At 48.5% G+C, this 22,577-nt stretch overlaps 1 protein-coding gene across 4 annotated transcripts in view; it reads left to right on the top strand.

Moving 5' to 3' along the window:
* RBM44 (RNA binding motif protein 44) overlaps nt 1-22,577 on the top strand; it is a 457,239-nt gene that overhangs the window by 145,910 nt on the left and 288,752 nt on the right. For 3 of the 4 annotated variants that reach the window (XM_063933176.1, XM_063933175.1, XM_063933178.1), the window contains exons 5-6: nt 39-145; nt 7,782-7,856. In XM_063933176.1, the coding sequence (XP_063789246.1) occupies nt 39-145; nt 7,782-7,856 (182 nt within the window). Of the gene's footprint in view, nt 1-38; nt 146-7,781; nt 7,927-22,577 lie in introns of those variants that run through there. The other variant, XM_063933177.1, reaches the window with a different exon arrangement.

Below are 22,577 nucleotides of genomic sequence, written 5' to 3'. Positions count from 1 at the left end.
TATAGATATCTGAGACCTTTCTCTGTGTGTGCCTTCAGACAGGTGGTCGAGTTACTGAAAAAACACACTGCAGTTGAAGTTGATGGAAAAGAGATTCTGGGGTGGTACATTCTACTTGCTGCTGAAGAGAGAAACATTATAAAAGGTATTGAGTTCTGCATTGCAAGTTTTCTTTTTGAGTCCTGTTTTCTTCATTATTTTATTAAAATTAAATGTGATCTAAACCGGTTGGAATATATATCAAGATAGATATGGACACGTGCACGTATGAGTGGTTTCTCCTAGCAGCTGTAATGGGAGGTAGTCAGTCTCCCTAAATGAAATGAAAGGAATAAAATAACATCGCTGTATGTAAATAATTGTAAAACAATCTAATCCGTATTTATTATACAATTATAGAATAAAACCATTACTGATGTCAAACACACAGGTATCAGACTCGATTATAAGGCTTATCCACCATTAATTGCACTACTATAGGAACCAGTGTCCAATGTTTTTGTGGTAATTACTCACACATGGCCATGTTTCACCAGCAAGAGAACTGTTCCAGCTATACAAGGTTTCCAACTGTGTTCCAAAGAAGGAGTCCAATTGTTTAAGCTCGTTCAGCGACGGCAGTGGCAGTAGTGGATCCTGGTTCACAGATGTCCTTTGCTGATAATGCTGCTTAGCTGGATGTTCCCGACCTCAGGAAACAGTGCTGGATGAAGAAGTAGTTAGGTCAACGGTTTCCCAATGAAATGAGTAGTACTAGGTGGAGCTGTCCAGTTCCTGGTGTGTAAACCTGACGCGTTTCACCACTCTAGGTGGCTTTTTCAAAGGTGATCTAAACCGGGCTTTATGCAGTGTGCCCAAATCTATACTGTATGTAATGTAACAGGCGAAGTGGAAAATCAAGTATTATACATAATATAAACATGAAAGTAAGGGCTGCGCTAGTGGGTGACCAATCTCTGACCTAAGGAGAACTAGCACGTTTCCCAACGTAATAGAAAACAAGAAAGTGTCTTCGGCTATGGGAGGGGGACTTTATAGATCAAAACTTAGGAGCCAACAAAATATGACTGTTAAAAGTAGTGTCTGTGCCTAATCTGGCCTGCGTTTGGCAAATAAATGGATGAGCCAACAAAAATTGATAATCCATAATCAAATGATTTTATTAACCAGATTATTGGCTTCATAATGCAACTCACTATTGTCATGGATAAACAATATAAAATAACATAATTGGTTTCATAATGGTAGGCAACAATGGTTGAAAGAATGAATAAATACAAATAATTAAAAAATACAGTATCACACGTTTAAAAATGAGCCATAAAATAAAGCATAAAAGAGAAACTAATTTCTCTGACGTCCTAGTGGATGCTGGGACTCCGTAAGGACCATGGGGAATAGCGGCTCCGCAGGAGACAGGGCACAAGAATAAAAGCTTTAGGATCAGGTGGTGTGCACTGGCTCCTCCCCCTATGACCCTCCTCCAAGCCTCAGTTAGATTTTTGTGCCCGAACGAGAAGGGTGCAGGCTAGGTGGCTCTCCTGAGCTGCTTAGAATAAAAGTGTATTTTAGGTTTTTTATTTTCAGTGAGTCCTGCTGGCAACAGGCTCACTGCATCGTGGGACTAAGGGGAGAAGAAACGGACTCACCTGCGTGCAGAGTGGATTGGGTTTCTTAGGCTACTGGACATTAGCTCCAGAGGGACGATCACAGGTTCAGCCTGGATGGGTCCCGGAGCCGCGCCGCTGGCCCCCTTACAGAGCCAGAAGAGCGAAGAGGTCCGGTGAAATCGGCGGCAGAAGACGATCCTGTCTTCAGACTAAGGTAGCGCACAGCACCGCAGCTGTGCGCCATTGCTCTCAGCACACTTCACACTCCGGTCACTGAGGTGCAGGGCGCTGGGGGGGAGCGCCCTGAGACGCAATATAACAGATAATACCTTAGGTTGGCAAAAGAATACATCACATATAGCTCTTGGGCTATATGGATGTATTTTAACCCCTGCCATTTTTACAGAAAAGAGCGGGAGATAAGGACGTCGTGAAGGGGCGGAGCCTATCTCCTCAGCACACAAGCGCCATTTTCCCTCACAGCTCCGCTGGAAGGACGGCTCCCTGACTCTCCCCTGCAGACTTGCTACAGAATCAGGGTAAAAAAAGAGAAGGGGGGGCACTATTGGCAGCTAAAAATTATATAAACAGCAGCTATAAGGGAATAACACTTATATAAGGTTATTCCTGTATATATATATATAGCGCTTGGTGTGTGCTGGCAGACTCTCCCTCTGTCTCTCCAAAGGGCTTGTGGGGTCCTGTCCTCTATCGGAGCATTCCCGGTGTGTGTGCTGTGTGTCGGTACGTGTGTGTCGACATGTATGAGGAGGAAAATGATGTGGAGGCGGAGCAATTGCCTGGGTTAGTGATGTCACCCCCTAGGGAGTCGACACCTGACTGGATGATCGTATTTAAAGAATTAAGTGATAATGTCAGCACTTTGCAAAGAACGGTTGATGACATGAGACAGCCGGCAAATCAATTAGTGCCTGTCCAGGCGTCTCAGACACCGTCAGGGGCCCTAAAACGCCCGTTACCTCAGTGGGTCGACACAGACCCAGACACAGATACTGAGTCTAGTGTCGACGGTGAGGAGACAAACGTAATGTCCAGTAGGGCCACACGTTACATGATCACGGCAATGAAGGAGGCATTGAACATTTCTGACACTACAAGTACCACAAAGAAGGGTATTATGTGGGGTGTGAAAAAACTACCAATAGTTTTCCCTGAGTCAGATGAGTTAAATGAGGTGTGTGATAAAGCGTGGGTTTCCCCCGACAAAAAACTGCTAATTTCTAAAAAATTATTGGCACTATATCCTTTCCCGTCAGAGGTTAGGACGCGTTGGGAAACATCCCCTAGGGTAGATAAGGCGCTCACACGTTTATCTAAACAAGTAGCGTTACCGTCTCCTGATACGGCCACCCTCAAAGAACCAGCAGATAGAAGGCTGGAAAATATTCTTAAAAGTATATACACACATACTGGTGTTATACTGCGACCAGCAATCGCTTCAGCCTGGATGTGCAGTGCTGGAGTCGCGTGGTCGGATTCCCTGACTGAAAATATTGATACCCTGGATAGGGACAATATACTGTTAACTATAGAGCATTTGAAGGATGCATTACTATATATGCGTGATGCACAGAGGGATATTTGCACCCTGGCATCAAGAGTAAGTGCTATGTCCATTTCTGCCAGAAGAGCGTTATGGACGCGACAGTGGTCAGGCGATGCGGATTCCAAACGACATATGGAAGTATTGCCGTATAAAGGGGAGGAGTTATTTGGGGCTGGTCTATCGGACCTGGTGGCCACGGCAACGGCTGGAAAATCCACCTTTTTACCCCAGGTCACTTCACATCAGCAGAAAAAGACACCGTCTTTTCAAACTCAGTCCTTTCGTTCCCATAAGTACAAGCGAGCTAAAGGCCATTCCTTCCTGCCCCGGGGCAGAGGAAGGGGAAAAAGACTGCACCATGCAGCCGCTTCCCAGGAGCAGAAGCCCTCCCCTGCTTCTGCCAAGTCTTCAGCATGACGCTGGGGCTTTACAAGCAGACTCAGACATGGTGGGGGCCCGTCTCAAGAATTTCAACGCACAGTGGGCTCACTCGCAAGTGGACCCCTGGATTCTACAGGTAGTATCGCAGGGGTACAAACTGGAATTCGAGGCGTTTTCCCCTCGCCAGTTCCTGAAGTCTGCTCTACCAAAGTCTCCCTCCGACAGGGAGGCAGTTTTGGAAGCCATTCACAAGCTGTATTCCCAGCAGGTGATAATCAAGGTACCCCTCCTACAACAGGGAAAGGGGTATTATTCCACGCTGTTTGTGGTACCGAAGCCGGACGGCTCGGTGAGACCAATTTTAAATCTGAAATCCTTGAACACTTACATAAAGAGGTTCAAATTCAAGATGGAATCACTCAGAGCGGTGATAGCAAACCTGGAAGAAAGGGACTATATGGTGTCTCTGAACATCAAGGATGCTTATCTCCACGTCCCAATCTACCCGTCTCACCAAGGGTACCTCAGGTTTGTAGTACAAGACTGTCATTATCAGTTTCAGATGCTGCCGTTTGGGTTGTCCACGGCACCTCGGGTCTTTACCAAGGTAATGGCCGAAATGATGATTCTTCTTCGAAGAAAAGGCATCTTAATTATCCCTTACTTGGACGATCTCCTGATAAGGGCAAGGTCCAGGAAACAGTTAGAAGTCGGAGTAGCACTATCTCAGGTAGTGTTACGTCAGCACGGGTGGATCCTAAATATTCCAAAATCGCAGCTGATTCCAACGACACGTCTACTGTTCCTAGGAATGATTCTGGACACAGTCCAGAAAAAGGTGTTTCTCCCGGAGGAGAAGGCCAGGGAGTTATCCGAGCTAGTCAGGAACCTCCTAAAACCAGGCCAGGTGTCAGTGCATCAGTGCACGAGGGTCCTGGGAAAAATGGTGGCTTCTTACGAAGCGATTCCATTCGGAAGATTCCATGCAAGAACTTTTCAGTGGGATCTACTGGACAAATGGTCCGGATCGCATCTTCAGATGCATCAGCGGATAACCCTGTCGCCAAGGACAAGGGTGTCTCTTCTGTGGTGGCTTCAGAGTGCTCATCTACTAGAGGGCCGCAGATTTGGCATTCAGGATTGGATCCTGGTGACCACGGATGCAAGCCTGAGAGGCTGGGGAGCAGTCACACAGGGAAGAAATTTCCAGGGCTTGTGGTCAAGCATGGAAGCATCTCTTCATATAAACATTCTGGAACTAAGGGCCATTTACAATGCCCTAAGTCAAGCGAAACCCCTGCTTCAGGGTCAGGCGGTATTGATCCAATCGGACAACATCACGTCAGTCGCCCACGTAAACAGACAGGGCGGCACGAGAAGCAGGAGGGCAATGGCAGAAGCTGCAAGGATTCTTCGCTGGGCGGAAAATCATGTGATAGCACTGTCAGCAGTGTTCATTCCGGGAGTGGACAACTGGGAAGCAGACTTCCTCAGCAGACACGACCTCCACCCGGGAGAGTGGGGACTTCACCCAGAAGTCTTCCACCTGATAGTAAACCGTTGGGAAGAACCAAAGGTGGACATGATGGCGTCCCGTCTAAACAAAAAACTAGACAGATATTGCGCCAGGTCAAGGGACCCACAGGCAATAGCGGTGGACGCCCTGGTAACGCCGTGCGTGTACCAGTCAGTGTATGTGTTCCCTCCTCTGCCTCTCATACCAAAGGTACTGAGAATCATAAGAAGGAGAGGAGTAAGAACTATACTCGTGGTTCCGGATTGGCCAAGAAGGACTTGGTACCTGGAACTTCAAGAGATGCTCACGGACGAACCGTGGCCTCTACCTTTGAGAAAGGACCTGCTCCAGCAGGGGCCTTGTCTGTTCCAAGACTTACCGCGGCTGCGTTTGACGGCATGGCGGTTGAACGCCGGATCCTGAGGGGAAAAAGGCATTCCAGATGAAGTCATCCCTACCCTGGTCAAGGCCAGGAAGGACGTAACCGCAAAACATTATCACCGCATTTGGCGAAAATATGTTGCGTGGTGTGAGGCCAAGGCCCCTACAGAGGAATTTCAACTGGGTCGTTTCCTCCATTTCCTGCAAACAGGACTATCTATGGGCCTAAAATTAGGGTCCATTAAGGTTCAAATTTCGGCCCTGTCGATTTTCTTCCAGAAAGAACTGGCTTCAATGCCTGAAGTTCAGACATTTGTAAAAGGGGTACTGCATATACAGCCTCCTTTTGTGCCTCCAGTGGCACCTTGGGATCTCAATGTTGTGTTGAGTTTTCTAAAGTCACATTGGTTTGAACCACTCACCACTGTGGACTTCAAATATCTCACATGGAAGGTGACGATGCTGTTAGCCCTGGCTTCAGCCAGGCGTGTGTCAGAATTGGCGGCTTTATCATATAAAAGTCCTTACTTAATTTTTCATTCTGACAGGGCAGAATTGAGGACTCGTCCTCAATTTCTACCTAAGGTGGTTTCTGCATTTCACATGAACCAACCTATTGTGGTACCTGCGGCTACTAGGGACTTGGAGGACTCCAAGTTGCTTGACGTTGTCAGGGCCCTGAAAATATATGTTTCCAGGACGGCTGGAGTCAGAAAATCTGACTCGCTGTTTATCCTGTATGCACCCAACAAGCTGGGTGCTCCTGCTTCTAAGCAGACGATTGCTCGTTGGATTTGTAGTACAATTCAGCTTGCACATTCTGTGGCAGGCCTGCCACAGCCAAAATCGGTAAAAGCCCATTCCACAAGGAAAGTGGGCTCATCTTGGGCGGCTGCCCGAGGGGTCTCGGCTTTACAACTTTGCCGAGCAGCTACTTGGTCAGGGGCAAACACGTTTGCAAAATTCTACAAATTTGATACCCTGGCTGAGGAGGACCTGGAGTTCTCTCATTCGGTGCTGCAGAGTCATCCGCACTCTCCCGCCCGTTTGGGAGCTTTGGTATAATCCCCATGGTCCTTACGGAGTCCCAGCATCCACTAGGACGTCAGAGAAAATAAGATTTTACTTACCGATAAATCTATTTCTCGTAGTCCGTAGTGGATGCTGGGCGCCCATCCCAAGTGCGGATTGTCTGCAATACTTGTATATAGTTATTGTTACAAAAATTCGGGTTATTATTGTTGTGAGCCATCTTTTCAGAGGCTCCTTTTCGTTTTATCATACTGTTAACTGGGTTCAGATCACAAGTTGTACGGTGTGATTGGTGTGGCTGGTATGAGTCTTACCCGGGATTCAATATCCTTCCTTATTATGTACGCTCGTCCGGGCACAGTATCCTAACTGAGGCTTGGAGGAGGGTCATAGGGGGAGGAGCCAGTGCACACCACCTGATCCTAAAGCTTTTATTCTTGTGCCCTGTCTCCTGCGGAGCCGCTATTCCCCATGGTCCTTACGGAGTCCCAGCATCCACTACGGACTACGAGAAATAGATTTATCGGTAAGTAAAATCTTATTTTCTCACTTAAAACTGCAACACTTTTCCCAAAATTTGTTAGACAAAGTAGGTAATGATGTTCATTACCTACTTTGCCTAGGAATTGGTAACCATGCCTAATGTTATTTATGTTGGGCTATGTGGGACGTGCATCGCCTACTTAGCCTAAAAAAAACTCCTCACCCACAAAGATCTTCCTCTAGAGAAGGAAGTTTCTCTCAGAAATCCTTGCAGTGTGACCGCATGCCTGGGTACTGGGGAGGTGGCGCAGTCACACCCCCTACACTGGACCGATTTCTCTATGTGTTGGGTGCAGCAATGAAGTGGAGTACTGTAGCGTGTTCCTTGGGGGAGTGACCACTGGGAAGTAACAACGCCTCCCTGCAATCCTTTGTCTTAACTACCTGCTGTACTCCCTCCTTTGTTTTGTTTGGGTGTTTGAAAATGTGTAATACATTTTGATCTGTTAGAGCTAAAAGTCTTAATTTAGTTTTTTGAGGGTTGTTTAAAACTACAGCGTACTAATTGTATTATTTTGATTTGTAGGAAGTGGAGAAGTAGAAGTATTTACCACTTTGTTTCACTTTGCACTTACTGCTCCTGGTTTCCTTTTAACAGTATATTTTATATGTTTGTTAGCACAGTAGTATTACATTGAGTGACCGTGAAAAGACCTAATGTTCCAATACTCTTCCAGTAACTATTTTAAGTATGTCTTTGTTATAGCACAGTCTTGGAATTTCTGATTGTCCAGGCTTTTTTATTTTCCAGAATTTGGTGGCTTGGAAAAATTTCTCAAGGGCAACCCATCTCTGCAGCCATATAATAATTGGGTGACGCTGAAGAGTAAGTAGGCGTTATACTTTGATGTGTTGACAGGACATCACCTTCCATACAGGAATCCACATCACATCTGGTACACTTTTTAAACTTCATAAATGTTAGCTAGTTGATGTACAAGTACATTGAAGGAGTCATTGTCTCATCTAGCATCAGTGAAATGTAATAACCTTGTAGCAAGTTTTATAGATCATTTCAGAGACCAATTAATGCAAAACTTTAACGTAATGAAAAATTTCAGACCACTTTCTCGCACTACACCTTATTAACCTTTCATCCTGTAATGTAAGAAAATTCCACGGTTGTCTTAACTGTCTTATGACCTACACTAATGGCTTACTAATGTAGAACATACATAAAACTTAAAACAAGTCTTTCACATAAAGGGCAGAATTTAATTATTTTCATCGTCAGCAGCTAGTAGATGTCGCCCAACCAAGCTATTCAATAGTTTCTCCATTGAGGCGCGATCAGCTGCCGGCGCTGGCAATTCAGTCCGCTACCCCCTAAGGTGGCAAGCTGAAATGTGCGAAAAAAAATGCATCAGATATAGCTCCTGGGCTATATGGATGAATTTAACCCCTGCCAGAATACACAGAAAAACGGGAGATAAGGCCGCCGAGAAGGGGGCGGAGCCTATCTCCTCAGCACACTGGCGCCATTTTCCCTCACAGCTCCGTTGGAGGGAAGCTCCCTGGCTCTCCCCTGCAGTCACTACACTACAGAAAGGGTTAAAAAAGAGAGGGGGGCACTAATTACGCGCAGTATTAAAAATGCAGCAGCTATAAGGGGAAAAACACTTATATAAGGTTATCCCTGTATATATATAGCGCTCTGGTGTGTGCTGGCAAACTCTCCCTCTGTCTCCCCAAAGGGCTAGTGGGGTCCTGTCCTCTATCAGAGCATTCCCTGTGTGTGTGCTGTGTGTCGGTACGTTTGTGTCGACATGTATGAGGAGAAAAATGATGTGGAGACGGAGAAGATTGCCTGTAATAGTGATGTCACCCCCTAGGGGGTCGACACCTGAGTGGATGAACTGTTGGAAGGAATTACGTGACAGTGTCAGCTCTGTATAAAAGACAGTGGTTGACATGAGACAGCCGGCTACTCAGCTTGTGCCTGTCCAGACGTCTCATAGGCCGTCAGGGGCTCTAAAGCGCCCGTTACCTCAGATGGCAGATATAGACTGTTAGCGCTACGCTCATTACCATGGTTGGGATTAGCTTCTTTATGCAGCTTAGACCTGACCTCTCTGGGCGCAATAAAGAACAATTGAATTTCTCTGACGTCCTAGTGGATGCTGGGGACTCCGTAAGGACCATGGGGAATAGCGGCTCCGCAGGAGACTGGGCACAAAAGTAAAGCTTTAGAACTACCTGGTGTGCACTGGCTCCTCCCCCTATGACCCTCCTCCAAGCCTCAGTTAGATTTTTGTGCCCGAACGAGAAGGGTGCACACTAGGTGGCTCTCCTGAGCTGCTTAGTGAAAAGTTTAGTTTTAGGTTTTTTATGTTCAGTGAGACCTGCTGGCAACAGGCTCACTGCATCGAGGGACTAAGGGGAGAAGAAGCGAACTCACCTGCGTGCAGAGTGGATTGGGCTTCTTAGGCTACTGGACATTAGCTCCAGAGGGACGATCACAGGCCCAGCCATGGATAGGTCCCAGAGCCGCGCCGCCGGCCCCCTTACAGAGCCAGAAGACAGAAGAGGTCCGGAAAATCGGCGGCAGAAGACGTCCTGTCTTCAACAAGGTAGCGCACAGCACTGCAGCTGTGCGCCATTGCTCTCAGCACACTTCACACTCCGGTCACTGAGGGTGCAGGGCGCTGGGGGGGGGGGCGCCCTGAGACGCAATAAAAACACCTTGGATGGCAAAAAAAAAATGCATCAGATATAGCTCCTGGGCTATATGGATGAATTTAACCCCTGCCAGAATACACAGAAAAACGGGAGATAAGGCCGCCGAGAAGGGGGCGGAGCCTATCTCCTCAGCACACTGGCGCCATTTTCCCTCACAGCTCCGTTGGAGGGAAGCTCCCTGGCTCTCCCCTGCAGTCACTACACTACAGAAAGGGTTAAAAAAGAGAGGGGGGCACTAATTACGCGCAGTATTAAAAATGCAGCAGCTATAAGGGGAAAAACACTTATATAAGGTTATCCCTGTATATATATAGCGCTCTGGTGTGTGCTGGCAAACTCTCCCTCTGTCTCCCCAAAGGGCTAGTGGGGTCCTGTCCTCTATCAGAGCATTCCCTGTGTGTGTGCTGTGTGTCGGTACGTTTGTGTCGACATGTATGAGGAGAAAAATGATGTGGAGACGGAGAAGATTGCCTGTAATAGTGATGTCACCCCCTAGGGGGTCGACACCTGAGTGGATGAACTGTTGGAAGGAATTACGTGACAGTGTCAGCTCTGTATAAAAGACAGTGGTTGACATGAGACAGCCGGCTACTCAGCTTGTGCCTGTCCAGACGTCTCATAGGCCGTCAGGGGCTCTAAAGCGCCCGTTACCTCAGATGGCAGATATAGACGCCGACACGGATACGGACTCCAGTGTCGACGGTGAAGAGACCAATGTGACTTCCAGTAGGGCCACACGTTACATGATTGAGGCAATGAAAAATGTTTTACACATTTCTGATAATACGAGTACCACCAAAAAGGGGTATTATGTTCGGTGAGGAAAAACTACCTGTAGTTTTCCTGAATCTGAGAAATTAAATGAGGTGTGTGATGATGCGTGGGTTTCCCCTGATAACAACTGATAATTTCTAAAATGTTATTGGCATTATATCCTTTCCCGCCAGAGGTTAGGGTGCGTTGGGAAACACCCCCTAGGGTGGATAAAGCGCTCACACGCTTGTAAGAACAAGGGCTCTACCCTCTCCTGAGATGGCCGCCCTTAAGGATCCTGCTGATAGAAAGCAGGAGAGTATCCTAAAATGTATTTACACACATACTGGTGTTATACTGCGACCAGCAATCGCCTCAGCCTGGATGTGCAGTGCTGGGTTGGCGTGGTCGGATTCCCTGACTGAAAATATAGATACCCTAGATAGGGACAGTATATTATTGTCTATAGAGCATTTAAAAGATGCATTTCTAGATATGCGTGATGCACAGCGGAATATTTGCCGACTGGCATCAAGTCTAAGTGCGTTGTCCATTTCTGCCAGTAGAGGGTTATGGACACGACAGTGGTCAGGTGAGGCGGAGGTGGCCACGGCAACAGCTGGGAAATCCACGTTTGTACCCCAGGTCGCCTCTCAACATAAGAAGACGCCGTAGTATCAGGCGCAGTCCTTTCGTGGGCAAGCGTGCAAAAGGTTCCTCATTTCTGCCCCGTGACAGAGGGAGAGGAAAAAGGCTGCAGAAATCAGCCAGTTCCCAGGAACAGAAGCCCTCTCCCGCCTCTGCCAAGCCCTCAGTATGACGCTGGGGCTTTACAAGCAGAATCAGGCACGGTGGGGGCCCGTCTCAATGAATTTCAGCGCGCAGTGGGCTCACTCGCAATTAGATCCCTGGATCATTCAGGTGATATCTCAGGGGTACAAATTGGAATTCGAGACGTCTCCCCCTCGCGGTTTCCTAAAGTCGGCTTTACCGATGTCTCCCTCTGACAGGGAGGCAGTTTTGGAAGCCATTCACAAGCTGTATTCCCAGCAGGTGATAATCAAGGTACCCCTCCTGCAACAGGGAACGGGGTATTATTCCACACGGTTGTGGTACCGAAGCCGGACGGCTCGTGAGACAGAGTCTAAATCTAAAATCTTGAACACTTACATACGGAGGTTCAAATTCAAGATTGAGTCACTCAGAGCAGTGATTGCGAACCTGGAAGAAGGGGACTACATGATGTCTCGGGACATCAAGGATGCTTACCTTCATGTCCCAATTTACCCTTCTCACCAAGGGTACCTCAGGTTTGTGGTACAGAACTGTCACTATCAGTTTCATACGCTGCCGTATGGATGGTCCACGGCACCCCGGGTCTTTACCAAGGTAATGGCCGAAATGATGATACTCCTTCGAAGGAAGGGAATTTTAGTTATCCCTTACTTGGACGATTCCCTGATAAGGGTAAGATCCAGGGAACAGTTGGAGGTCGGTGTAGCACTATCTCAGGTAGTGTTGCGGCAGCACGATTGGATTCTCAATATTCCAAAATCGCAGCTGATTCCGACGACTCGTCTTCTGTTCCTAGGGATGATCCTGGACACAGTCCAGAAAAAGGTGTTTCTCCCGGAGGAGAAAGTCAGGGAGTTATCCGAGCTAGTCGGGAACCTCCTATAACCGAGCCAAGTCTCAGTACATCAATGAAAGGGTTCTGGGAAAAATGGTGACTTCCTACGAAGCAATCCCATTCGGCAGATTCCACGCAAGAACTTTCCAGTGGGACCGGCTGGACAAATGGTCCGGGTCGCATCTTCAGATGCATCAGCGGATAACCCTGTCACCAAGCACAAGGGTGTCTCTCCTGTGGTGGTTGCAGAGTGCTCATCTTCTAGAGGGCCGCAGATTCGACATTCAGGACTGGGTCCTGGTGACCACGGATGCCAGCCTGCGAGGCTGGGGAGCAGTCACACAGGGAAGGAATTTCCAGAGCTTATGGTCAAGCCTGGAGACATCACTTCACATAAATATCCTGAAGCTAAGGGCCATTTACAATGCTCTAAGCTCAGCAAGACCTCTGCTTCAAGGTCACCCGGAGTTGATCCATTCGGACAACATCACGGCAGTCATCCACGTAAACAGACAGGGTGACACAAGAAGCAGGAGGGCAAGGCAGAAGCTGCAAGGATTCTTCGCTGGGCGGAAAATCATGTGATAGCACTGTCGGCAGTATTCATTCCGGGAGTGGACAACTGGGAAGCAGACTTCCTCAGTAGACACGACCTCCACCCGGGAGAGTGGGGACTTCACCCAGAAGTCTTCCACATGTTTATAAAACTCGAAAAGTATTGCGCCAGGTCAAGGGACCCTCAGGCAATAGCTGTAGACGCTCTGGTAACACAGTGGGTGTACCAGTCAGTGTATGTGTTCCCTCCTCTGCCTCTAATACCCAAGGTACTGAGAATTATAAGATGGAGAGGAGTAAGCACTATATTCGTGGCTCCGGATTGGCCAAGAGGGACTTGGTAACCGGAACTTCAAGAGATGCTCACGGAGGATCCGTGGCCTCTACCTCTAAGAAGGGACCTGCTCCAGCAAGGACCCTGTCTGTTCCAAGACTTACCGCGGCTGCGTTTGACGGCATGGCGGTTGAACGCCGGATCCTGAAGGAGAAAGGCATTCCGGATGAAGTCATTCCTATCCTGATCAAAGCCAGGAAAGATATAACCGCAAAACATTATCACCGCATTTGGCGAAAATATGTTGCGTGGTGCGAGGCCAGTAAGGCCACGACGGAGGAATTTTTCAACTAGGTCGATTCCTACTTTTCCTGCAAACAGGAGTGTCTATGGGCCTGAAATGGGGGTCCATTAAGGTTCAAATTTCGGCCCTGTCAATTTTCTTCCAAAAAGAACTAGCTTCAGTCCCTGAAGTTCAGACGTTTGTGAAAGGGGTACTGTATATACAGCCTCCTTTTGTGCCTCCAGTGGCACCTTGGGATCTAAATGTAGTTTTTGGGTTCCAAAAGTCACATTGGTTTGAACCACTTAAATATGTGGAGTTAAAATATCTCACATGGAAAGTGGTCATGCAGTTGGCCTGGCCTGGGCCAGGTGCGTGTCAGAATTGGCGGCTTTATCCTGTAAAAGCCCTCATCTGATTTTCCATTCGGACAGGGCGGAATTGAGGACTTGTCCTCAGTTTCTCCCTAAGGTGGTTTTCAGCGTTTCACCTGAATCAACCTATTGTGGTGCCTGCGGCTACTAGGGACTTGGAGGACTCCAAGTTGCTAGACGTTGTTAGGGCCCTGGAAATATAGGTTTCCAGGACGGCTGGAGTCAGAAAATCTGACTCGTTGTTTATTCTGTATGCACCCAACAAGCTGGGTGCTCCTGCTTCTAAGCAGACTATTGCTCGTTGGATTTGTAGTACAATTCAGCTTGCACATTCTGTGGCAGGCCTGCCACAGCCAAAATCTGTAAAAGCCCATTCCACAAGGAAGGTGGGCTCATCTTGGGCGGCTGCCCGAGGGGTCTCGGCTTTTTAACGTTGCCGAGCAGCTACTTGGTCAGGAGCAAATATACGTTTGTAAAATTCTACAAATTTGCTACCCTGGCTGAGGAGGACCTGGAGTTCTCTCATTTGGTGCTGCAGAGTCATCCGCACTCTACCGCCCGTTTGGGAGCTTTGGTATAATCCCCATGGTCCTTACGGAGTCCCCAGCTTCCACTAGGACGTCAGAGAAAATAAGAATTTACTTACCGATAATTCTATTTCTCGTAGTCCGTAGTGGATGCTGGGCGCCCATCCCAAGTGCGGATTGTCTGCAATACTGGTACATAGTTATTGTTACCAAAAAAAATCGGGTTATTGCTGTAGTGAGCCATCTTTTCTAGAGGCTCCTCTGTTATCATGCTGTTAACTGGGTTTAGATCACAAGTTATACGGTGTGATTGGTGTGGCTGGTATGAGTCTTACCCGGGATTCAAAATCCTTCCTTATTGTGTACGCTCGTCCGGGCACAGTATCCTAACTGAGGCTTGGAGGAGGGTCATAGGGGGAGGAGCCAGTGCACACCAGGTAGTTCTAAAGCTTTACTTTTGTGCCCAGTCTCCTGCGGAGCCGCTATTCCCCATGGTCCTTACGGAGTCCCCAGCATCCACTACGGACTACGAGAAATAGAATTATCGGTAAGTAAATTCTTATTATTGCCCCCCGATCTCTCGTCACTTTAGATGGGAGATTGGGAGGAACAATTGAATTCCACAAATAGAAATAAAAAGTATATAAAATATTTTCACATTGGACAGGGAATGCAGTAAAAATATCAACGGGTATGTTAACGTTGATGAATGTCAACATTCTCAAAGTGTTGACGTGAAATGTGGTCATTCTGCAGAATGCCGACATTAGTGTTGTGCTGCTGGAGCAGAGGGTTAGGGCTTAGGTTTAGGGAAGTTACTAAGCGCCGGATGACAGCTGTAACTTACCATCACGTGGCCGTCAGACCCAGAAAACACATCTGGAACCACCGGAGATTCAGTAGTAAGATAACGCTGCACACTGTTTTGCTGACATTCTGTTCATTTCGACATTTTATGTCAGAATTATAAATGTCAACAAAATATACCAATGCACTGAAAATCTTGTAGAATCCACCACCTTCTAGGTCACCTCATGCAGCATCAATTCCTGGAGATCCACTGCCCCAATCCCAACCGCCCCATATATGCCGGCGGCATATGGGAATGTATGGTCCCCCCCTACCCCAAAGCCAGCGCACTCACCATAGGACCTGTGGTTACCCTGTATATGAGGATCTCTGTCAGTCCTGTGCTGACCGCCAGGTGTAACTACTTCTTATTTCTGCTGCGGGGGACACTGGGCTCCACAGGGAATGACATTGGGGTGTAGAGTAGGATCTTGATCCGAGGCACCAACAGGCTCAAAGCTTTGACCTTCTTCCCAGAATGCATAGCACCGCCTCCTCTATAACCTCGCCTCCATGCACAGGAGCTCAATTTTTGTAGTTGGTGCCATGCAGTAAGCAGGCATACAACAAGGGGGAAGCTTTTAAAGAATATTGAAGACTTCAAGGGCAGCAGCAGAGATACTGACCTGTGTTAGAGGTCAGTCAGACATCTCCTGCTGCAGCTCCATCGCCTCCCTCAGCGGCGCTGTATACTCCCGCGCCCTGGTTGCCGGGTACCTACAGCGGAGGCTCCGGTTTTCTTCCGAATTAGTCACACACACGACAGCGGTTCTCCTGGATTGCGTGGCTGCACTCAGGGAGGAGGTAAGTGGGTCCCCCCGGCTGGACCCGCTGTAAATCGCGATCCCGCACAGCCGGTGGGAGGCAGGCCACGTGCGCTGGGGTGGACACTGGCAGTACAGGGACCCCACTAGACCACCAGGGCATGGGCACAGGTTGATTTTCTCTCATAAAACCGTTTTTCTGCTGCGAGGTACACTGGGCTCCACAAGGAATGGACAATGGGGGGTGTAGAGTAGGATCTTGATCTGAAGCACCAACAGGCTCAAAAGCTTTGACCTTCTTCCCAAGATGCATAGCGCCGCCTCCTATATCACCCCGCCTCCGTGCACAGGAGCTCAGTTTGTAGTTGGTGCTTGCAGTACAAGCATGTAACAGGAAGAGCTGCTCACAGTAGCTCTAGAAAAAGCTTTTTTCTGAGGAAAAAAGAAGACTACAAGGGCTGCAGCAGAGGCACAGATTGTGCTGGATGTCAGTAGACATTGCCTGCTGCAGCTCCATCTCTCCCACAGCGGCGCTGTACACTCGCTGCCCTGGTTGCCGGGTACCTACAGCAGGAGGCTCCGGTTTTCTTCCAAGTTAGTCACACACGACTGGGGCTCTCCGGGATCGCATGGCCGCGCTTCGGGAGGTGGTAAGTGTGTCCCGCTTGCGGGACCCGGTCTTTATCGCGATCCGGCGCGGTCAGTGGGAGGTGGGCCGCGCGCGCTGGCGGTGGACACTGTGGCAGTACAGGCGATCCCACTAGATCACCAGGGCATGGGCGCAGGTCAGGTTTTCTCTCTAAACCAATTCTTATATCGCCCACAGTACCCGGTGGTTTTGCCAGCAGAGGGGATAAGGCTTAGACCTGAAGCCCCTCCCCCAGCCCCAGGACGCCATTTCTAGCAAGTGTTCCCGCCCTGGAGCTGCATATCTGTCTTTCCCTCACTCCCTGTCAGTGTTTGCGGCGCCATTATCCCTCAGCTCACTGTTCCTGGGACTGCTTGGGCAAATCCTCCTATGTAAAGCCGTCTGGTTGTCAGCGCTGTGCCTTTACATGACACTTAAGTATTCTACCTGTCTTTTTAGACAGTGATAGTTAAGAAAGAGTGCACTTAGTCAGGGTTTTATAGTACAATTACCCTGTGATATACATCCATGGATTACAAAAAAGAACAGGACAGCTACACTGGATTTAGGCGAGTATAATTTTATTTTCAGGTACACTGTGGATTCTACTTGGAGAAGTGGACAGAGTCGGCGTGTGAACATAGGTAAGTATGTGTGTGTCGGCATGTATGTAATAGTTTTACTATCACGGTGTGCATGTCCTGTTTTTATTTGGGTATTATTTTTGCAGTAGAACTACAGGTACCAGCGGGCCCGTTTCCCCCCCCCCGCATGCTGGTACTTGTGGTTCTCCAAGTACCAGCTTGCGGGGGAGGCTTGCTGGGACTTGTAGTTCTGCTGCAAAAAACAATATTCTTTATTTGTCACAAGGCTATCAGCCCCCCATCCGCAGCCCATGGATGGGAGGGACAGCCTCGGGCTTCACCCCTGGCCCTTGGGTGGCTGGAGGGGGGGGGGGACCCCTTGATTTAAGGTGTCCCCACTCCTCCAGGGTACCCTGGCCAGGGGTGACTAGTTGGGGATTTAATGCCACGGCCGCAGGGACCGATATAAAAGTGTCCCCCGGCTGTGGCATTATCTCTCCAGCTAGTGGAGCCCGGTGCTGGTGTTAAAAATACGGGGGACCCCTACGTCTTTTGTCCCCCGTATTTTTTGCACCAGGACCGGACGCAGAGCCCGCTGCTGGTTCTAAAAATATGGGGGATCCCCTATCAATTTCCCCCCCGTATTTTTACAACCAGGACCGGCTCAAAGAGCCCGAGGCTGGTTTTGCTTAGTTTTTTTTCTGGATTTTAACCCATTCCCACCCCTTCCCACTGAAAACCATGCTCTCAATAGATATGCTATTAGCAATAAAAAAAACACACAAAAAAACATGTTTTTACATTTTTTTATTAGATTCCGCCAGCAAAGTGAGGCGGAATGAAATTGACGAAATTACTGTCGAAAAGCACTGTTGTCGAATCGACATTCTTCAATTGAATATACTTTTGTCGAAAAGCCGCATTTTTATTACTGCAGACATGTCGAATTGCAAAAAGTCGAATCTGAAACGTCCGTTTTTTTGTCGAAAAGTACTGTATTGCATTGTCGAATCCAATTCGACATGTTTTTTTTGTCGAAAATGCCCCATTTTTCGACTTTTGCGGCAATTCGACCGCAGTTGCATATACCCCATACTGTATTACGTATTTTTCTCTGTGATTTAGTCACCATATCTCTCCTTTATCTCTGCTAGTGCTGACTACACTGCGCAGGGGTTTGGGTTCAGAGGTATAGTGCTGCTGATAATTGTACTGTGTTAACCTCATACTGCAAGTTATATCATGTCTGCTTCTGAGGGTAACGGTTCTGGGGCTGAACACACTGCCGGTGTTGCTGATGCCACGGGGCCATTTGAGGAGAATATAGCAGCTGTGGGCTCTGGTTCTGAGGGGCTCCTTGCCCCTCAGTGGGACTGTGTCAACGGAGGCAAATACTGACCCACCGTTGGCCTCTTTTTCTACGCTTCTGCATACGCTAGTTCATAAACTAACTCCCCCTATGGGACCCCCAATGCCGGTACAACCGTATGTGGTCCCTGCAGCTAGCCCGCCGTGGGCGGACGATTTATCTGCTCAATTAAAGAAGTTGAACCAGTCCTTGACTACTAAACAGTCTGACCAACGCTCGCCTAAGTCCAAAAGGTCCTCTAAGTGAGCGCTTAACTCCTCACAATCCACTGCTGTCACTGACACCTAGTCTGATGAAGACGGCACATATACTGACCCCTCAGGTTCTCACTCAGATACGGCTGATGGGGAGGGTAGTTCACATGTGGATGTTCCTGATCTTTTGGAGGCTATTAAGTTAATTCTGCAGATTACAGATGATCCCGAGCCATCCGTCCCTCCTAAGAAACCAGATCGGTTCAAGCGTCAGAAGGTGGTTAAGCAAGTTTTACCTCAATCTGACCACCTAGTGGATATACGTCAGGAACCCTGGGAAAACCCGGGTACGAAGTTTGTGCCTCAAAAGAAGATGCTGGCTCGCTATCCCCTCGCGCCAGAGCTGTCTAAAAATTGGGAAACGCCTCCTCCAGTAGACTCTTATGTGGCTAGGATGGTGGTTTCCTCAGCTCTACCTGTCACTACCGTCAGGTCTCTAAAAGAGCCTACGGATAAACGTGTGGAGGGTTGTCTGAAAGCGATTTACACCCTCACGGGTGCTGCACAAAGGCCCATTATTGCAGCTACGTGGGTTGCAGAGGCCATTGAAGCATGGGCTTTGGAGTTAGAAGCTGAAATCTCTTCTGACCATGCTAGACAATGCTTGTCATATATTGTTACAGCTTCTCGATATATTAAAGAGGTGGCTTCTGATACCAGTATCATAGCAGCCAAGGCCTCTACTACGTCAGTCCTGGCTCGCCGGATATTGTGGCTGAGATCCTGGTCTGTGGATCTGGACTCTAGAAAAAACGCTGTCTTTGACGGCGTGGCTTTTGAAGCCTCCGTCTGGCGGGCTAAAGTGTTTTCTGAAGGGGTCATTAAAACTATGTTGCAGGCCCGGAAACCGGCTTCTGCTCGGATTTATCATAGGGACTGGCATTCCTACTTTGTTTTGGTGCGCATCTAACAATTATGACGCTTCCAAGTTTAGTACAGCCAAACTTTTGTCTTTTCTGCAGCAAGGCTTAGATTTAGGCCTGTGTCTGGCCTCCCTCAAGGTTCATATTTCTGCCTTGTCGGTGTGGTTTCAGAGAATAATTGCGACTTTATCTGATGTTCATACTTTTACTCAGGGTGTGTTGCTTATCCTACCTCCTTATGTCCCGCCTGTGTCTCCCCCGCCTGTGTCTCCTTGGGACTTGTCGGTGATTTTGGAGACGTTACAAGAGCCTCCGTTTGAACCTCTTGGTTCAGCTGACCTTAAGTAGCTTTCCCTTAAGGTGGTGTTTCTGCTGGCTATTGCCTCAGCTAGAAAAGTGTTGGATTTGGGTGCCTTGTCTTGTAGTTCCCCATATCTGATATTTCACCGTGACCGGGCGGTTCTTAGGTCTCGTCCCGACTATCTACCTTAGGTGGTTTCTTCGTTCCACCTTATCCAGGAGATTGTAGTTCCGTCACTTGTTTCTCCTGACCTGTCTCCCAAAGAGCGGTCTTTGGATGTGGTACGGGCTCTCCGTATCTATGTGAAGAGAACTGCTCCTATTAGGAAATCTGATTCTCTTTTTGTTGTGTTTGGGTTTCACAAACCTGGCTGGCCTGCTCACAAGCAGACTATGGCCAGATGGATTAGAATGGTGATTGCACATGCTTATGTAAAGGCTAATCTCTCTGCTCCTGATCACATTAAGGCCCATTCTACTCGGTCTGTTGGACCTTCTAGGGCGGCTCAACGTGGTGCGACCCTTGAACAATTGTGCAAGGCGGCTACGTGGTCCTCTGTGAACACGTTCATAAGGTTCTATGCTTTCGATACTGCCGATTCCCAGGATGCTTCATTTGGACGCCGGGTTCTTGTGCCCGCTACAGTGCGTCCCCTCTCATAAGGAACTGCTTTAGGACATCCCCATTGTCCATTCCTTGTGGAGCCCAGTGTACCCCGCAGCAGAAAACGAGTTTTATGGTAAGAACTTACCTTTGTTAAAACTCTTTCTGCGAGGTACACTGGGCTCCACAAGGCGCCCACCATGACGCACTTAGCTTCTTTGGGTTGATATGTTATTAGCCGCTGACACTTCTCCTGTCGGGAGAGTGTGGTGTTTGTGGCAGCTGGCAGTTGTCGTCTCTTTTACTTGCTACTGCATTGGGCTGGTTAACAAAACTGAGCTCCTGTGCACGGAGGCGGGGTGATAAAGGAGGCGGCGCTATGTATCTTGGGAAGAATGTTAAAGCTTTTGATCCTACTCTACAACACCCATTGTCCATTCCTTGTGGAGCCCAGTGTACCTCGCAGAAAGAGTTATAACAAAGGTAAGTTCTTACCATAAAACTCGTTATTTAAGCCCCCAGTACCCGGTGGTGAAGTCCAGCAGGGGGATAAGGCTTTGACCTGTAGCCCCTCCCCCAGCCCCAGGGTGCCATTTAGAATAAATGTTCCCGCCCTTGAGCTGCATATCTCTCTCTCCCTCACTCCCTGTCAGTGTTTGGGTGCCATTAGGACAAGCTGAGCTGATCCTGGGACTGTTTGGGCAAATCCTCCTCTGTAATACCGCCTGCCTGTGAGCGCTGTGCATTTTACAGGACACTTAAGTATTCTACATGTCTGCTGACAGTGTTAGTTAAGAAACAGTGCATTTAGTCAGGGTTATTTAGTACAAGTACCCTGTGCATCCAGTCTTTACTGTGCATTGTTATATCTATTAAGTGTATAGCTATTCTTAGTACTACTATGTATTGCTAGTCCAGTGCAGTTTTATTGCATGTCATAATTTCTCATACGTCCTAGAGGATGCTGGGGATGCTTCAAGAACCATGGGGAATAGACTGGATCCGCAGGAGACATGGGCACACTATAAGACTTTGAATGGGTGTGAACTGGCTCCTCCCCCTATGCCCCTGCTCCAGACTCCAATTAGATTCTAAGCCCAGTGAGACTGGATGCACACTGAGGAGCTCTCCTGAGTTTCTCAGAAAAATACTTTATTTAGTTTTGTTATTTTCAGGGAGACCTGCTGGCTACAGGCTTCCTGCATCGTGGGAGTGAGGGGAGAGAAGCAGACCTACTTCTTAAGAGTTCAAGGGCTCTGCTTCTTAGGCTATTAGCTCCAGAGGGTTCGATTACTACGGTACGCCTAGCTGCTTGTTCCCGGAGCCGCGCCGTCGCCCCCTCACAAAAGCCGGAAGATAGAAGCCGGGTGAGTATGAGAAGGCAGAAGACTTCAGTGACTGCAAAAGAGGTACCGCGCAGCGCGCCATGCTCCAACGCTTATCACGGCACTGCAGGGCGCAGGGGGTGCGCCCTGGGCAGCATGAGACCTCAGATCAGACTGGCATGTATAGTAAAAGTGCTCCGGGCACTAGTTCAGGGACCCCAGACAGTATAATCAGCATTTTGAGCGGGACTGAAGCACGCCATGTAGGGGGCGTGGCTTAGCCGCACAGCTCTGACCAGCGCCATCTTCTATCTCCTCAGAAGCTGCAGAGACACTGACCCTGTCCTCCGCACTGCTGTACAAGTAACAGGGTGAAAAACAGGGGCGGGGCACAAGTAATTTGATGCTGATTGATTTATATTTCTCTAACGTCCTAAGTGGATGCTGGGGACTCCGTAAGGACCATGGGGAATAGCGGCTCCGCAGGAGACTGGGCACAAAAGTAAAGCTTTAGAACTACCTGGTGTGCACTGGCTCCTCCCCCTATGACCCTCCTCCAAGCCTCAGTTAAGATTTTGTGCCCGAACGAGAAGGGTGCACACTAGGGGCTCTCCTGAGCTGCTTAGTGAAAAGTTTAGTTTTAGGTTTTTTATTTTCAGTGAGACCTGCTGGCAACAGGCTCACTGCTTCGAGGGACTAAGGGGAGAAGAAGCGAACTCACCTGAGTGCAGAGTGGATTGGGCTTCTTAGGCTACTGGACATTAGCTCCAGAGGGACGATCACAGGCCCAGCCATGGATGGGTCCCAGAGCCGCGCCGCCGGCCCCCTTACAGAGCCAGAAGACAGAAGAGGTCCGGAAAATCGGCGGCAGAAGACGTCCTGTCTTCAACAAGGTAGCGCACAGCACTGCAGCTGTGCGCCATTGCTCTCAG

The sequence above is a fragment of the Pseudophryne corroboree genome, chromosome 7, assembly GCF_028390025.1.
Source record: "Pseudophryne corroboree isolate aPseCor3 chromosome 7, aPseCor3.hap2, whole genome shotgun sequence".
In the NCBI taxonomy this organism is placed as follows: domain Eukaryota; kingdom Metazoa; phylum Chordata; class Amphibia; order Anura; family Myobatrachidae; genus Pseudophryne; species Pseudophryne corroboree.
This window is presented reverse-complemented; position numbering and strand designations above follow the sequence as displayed.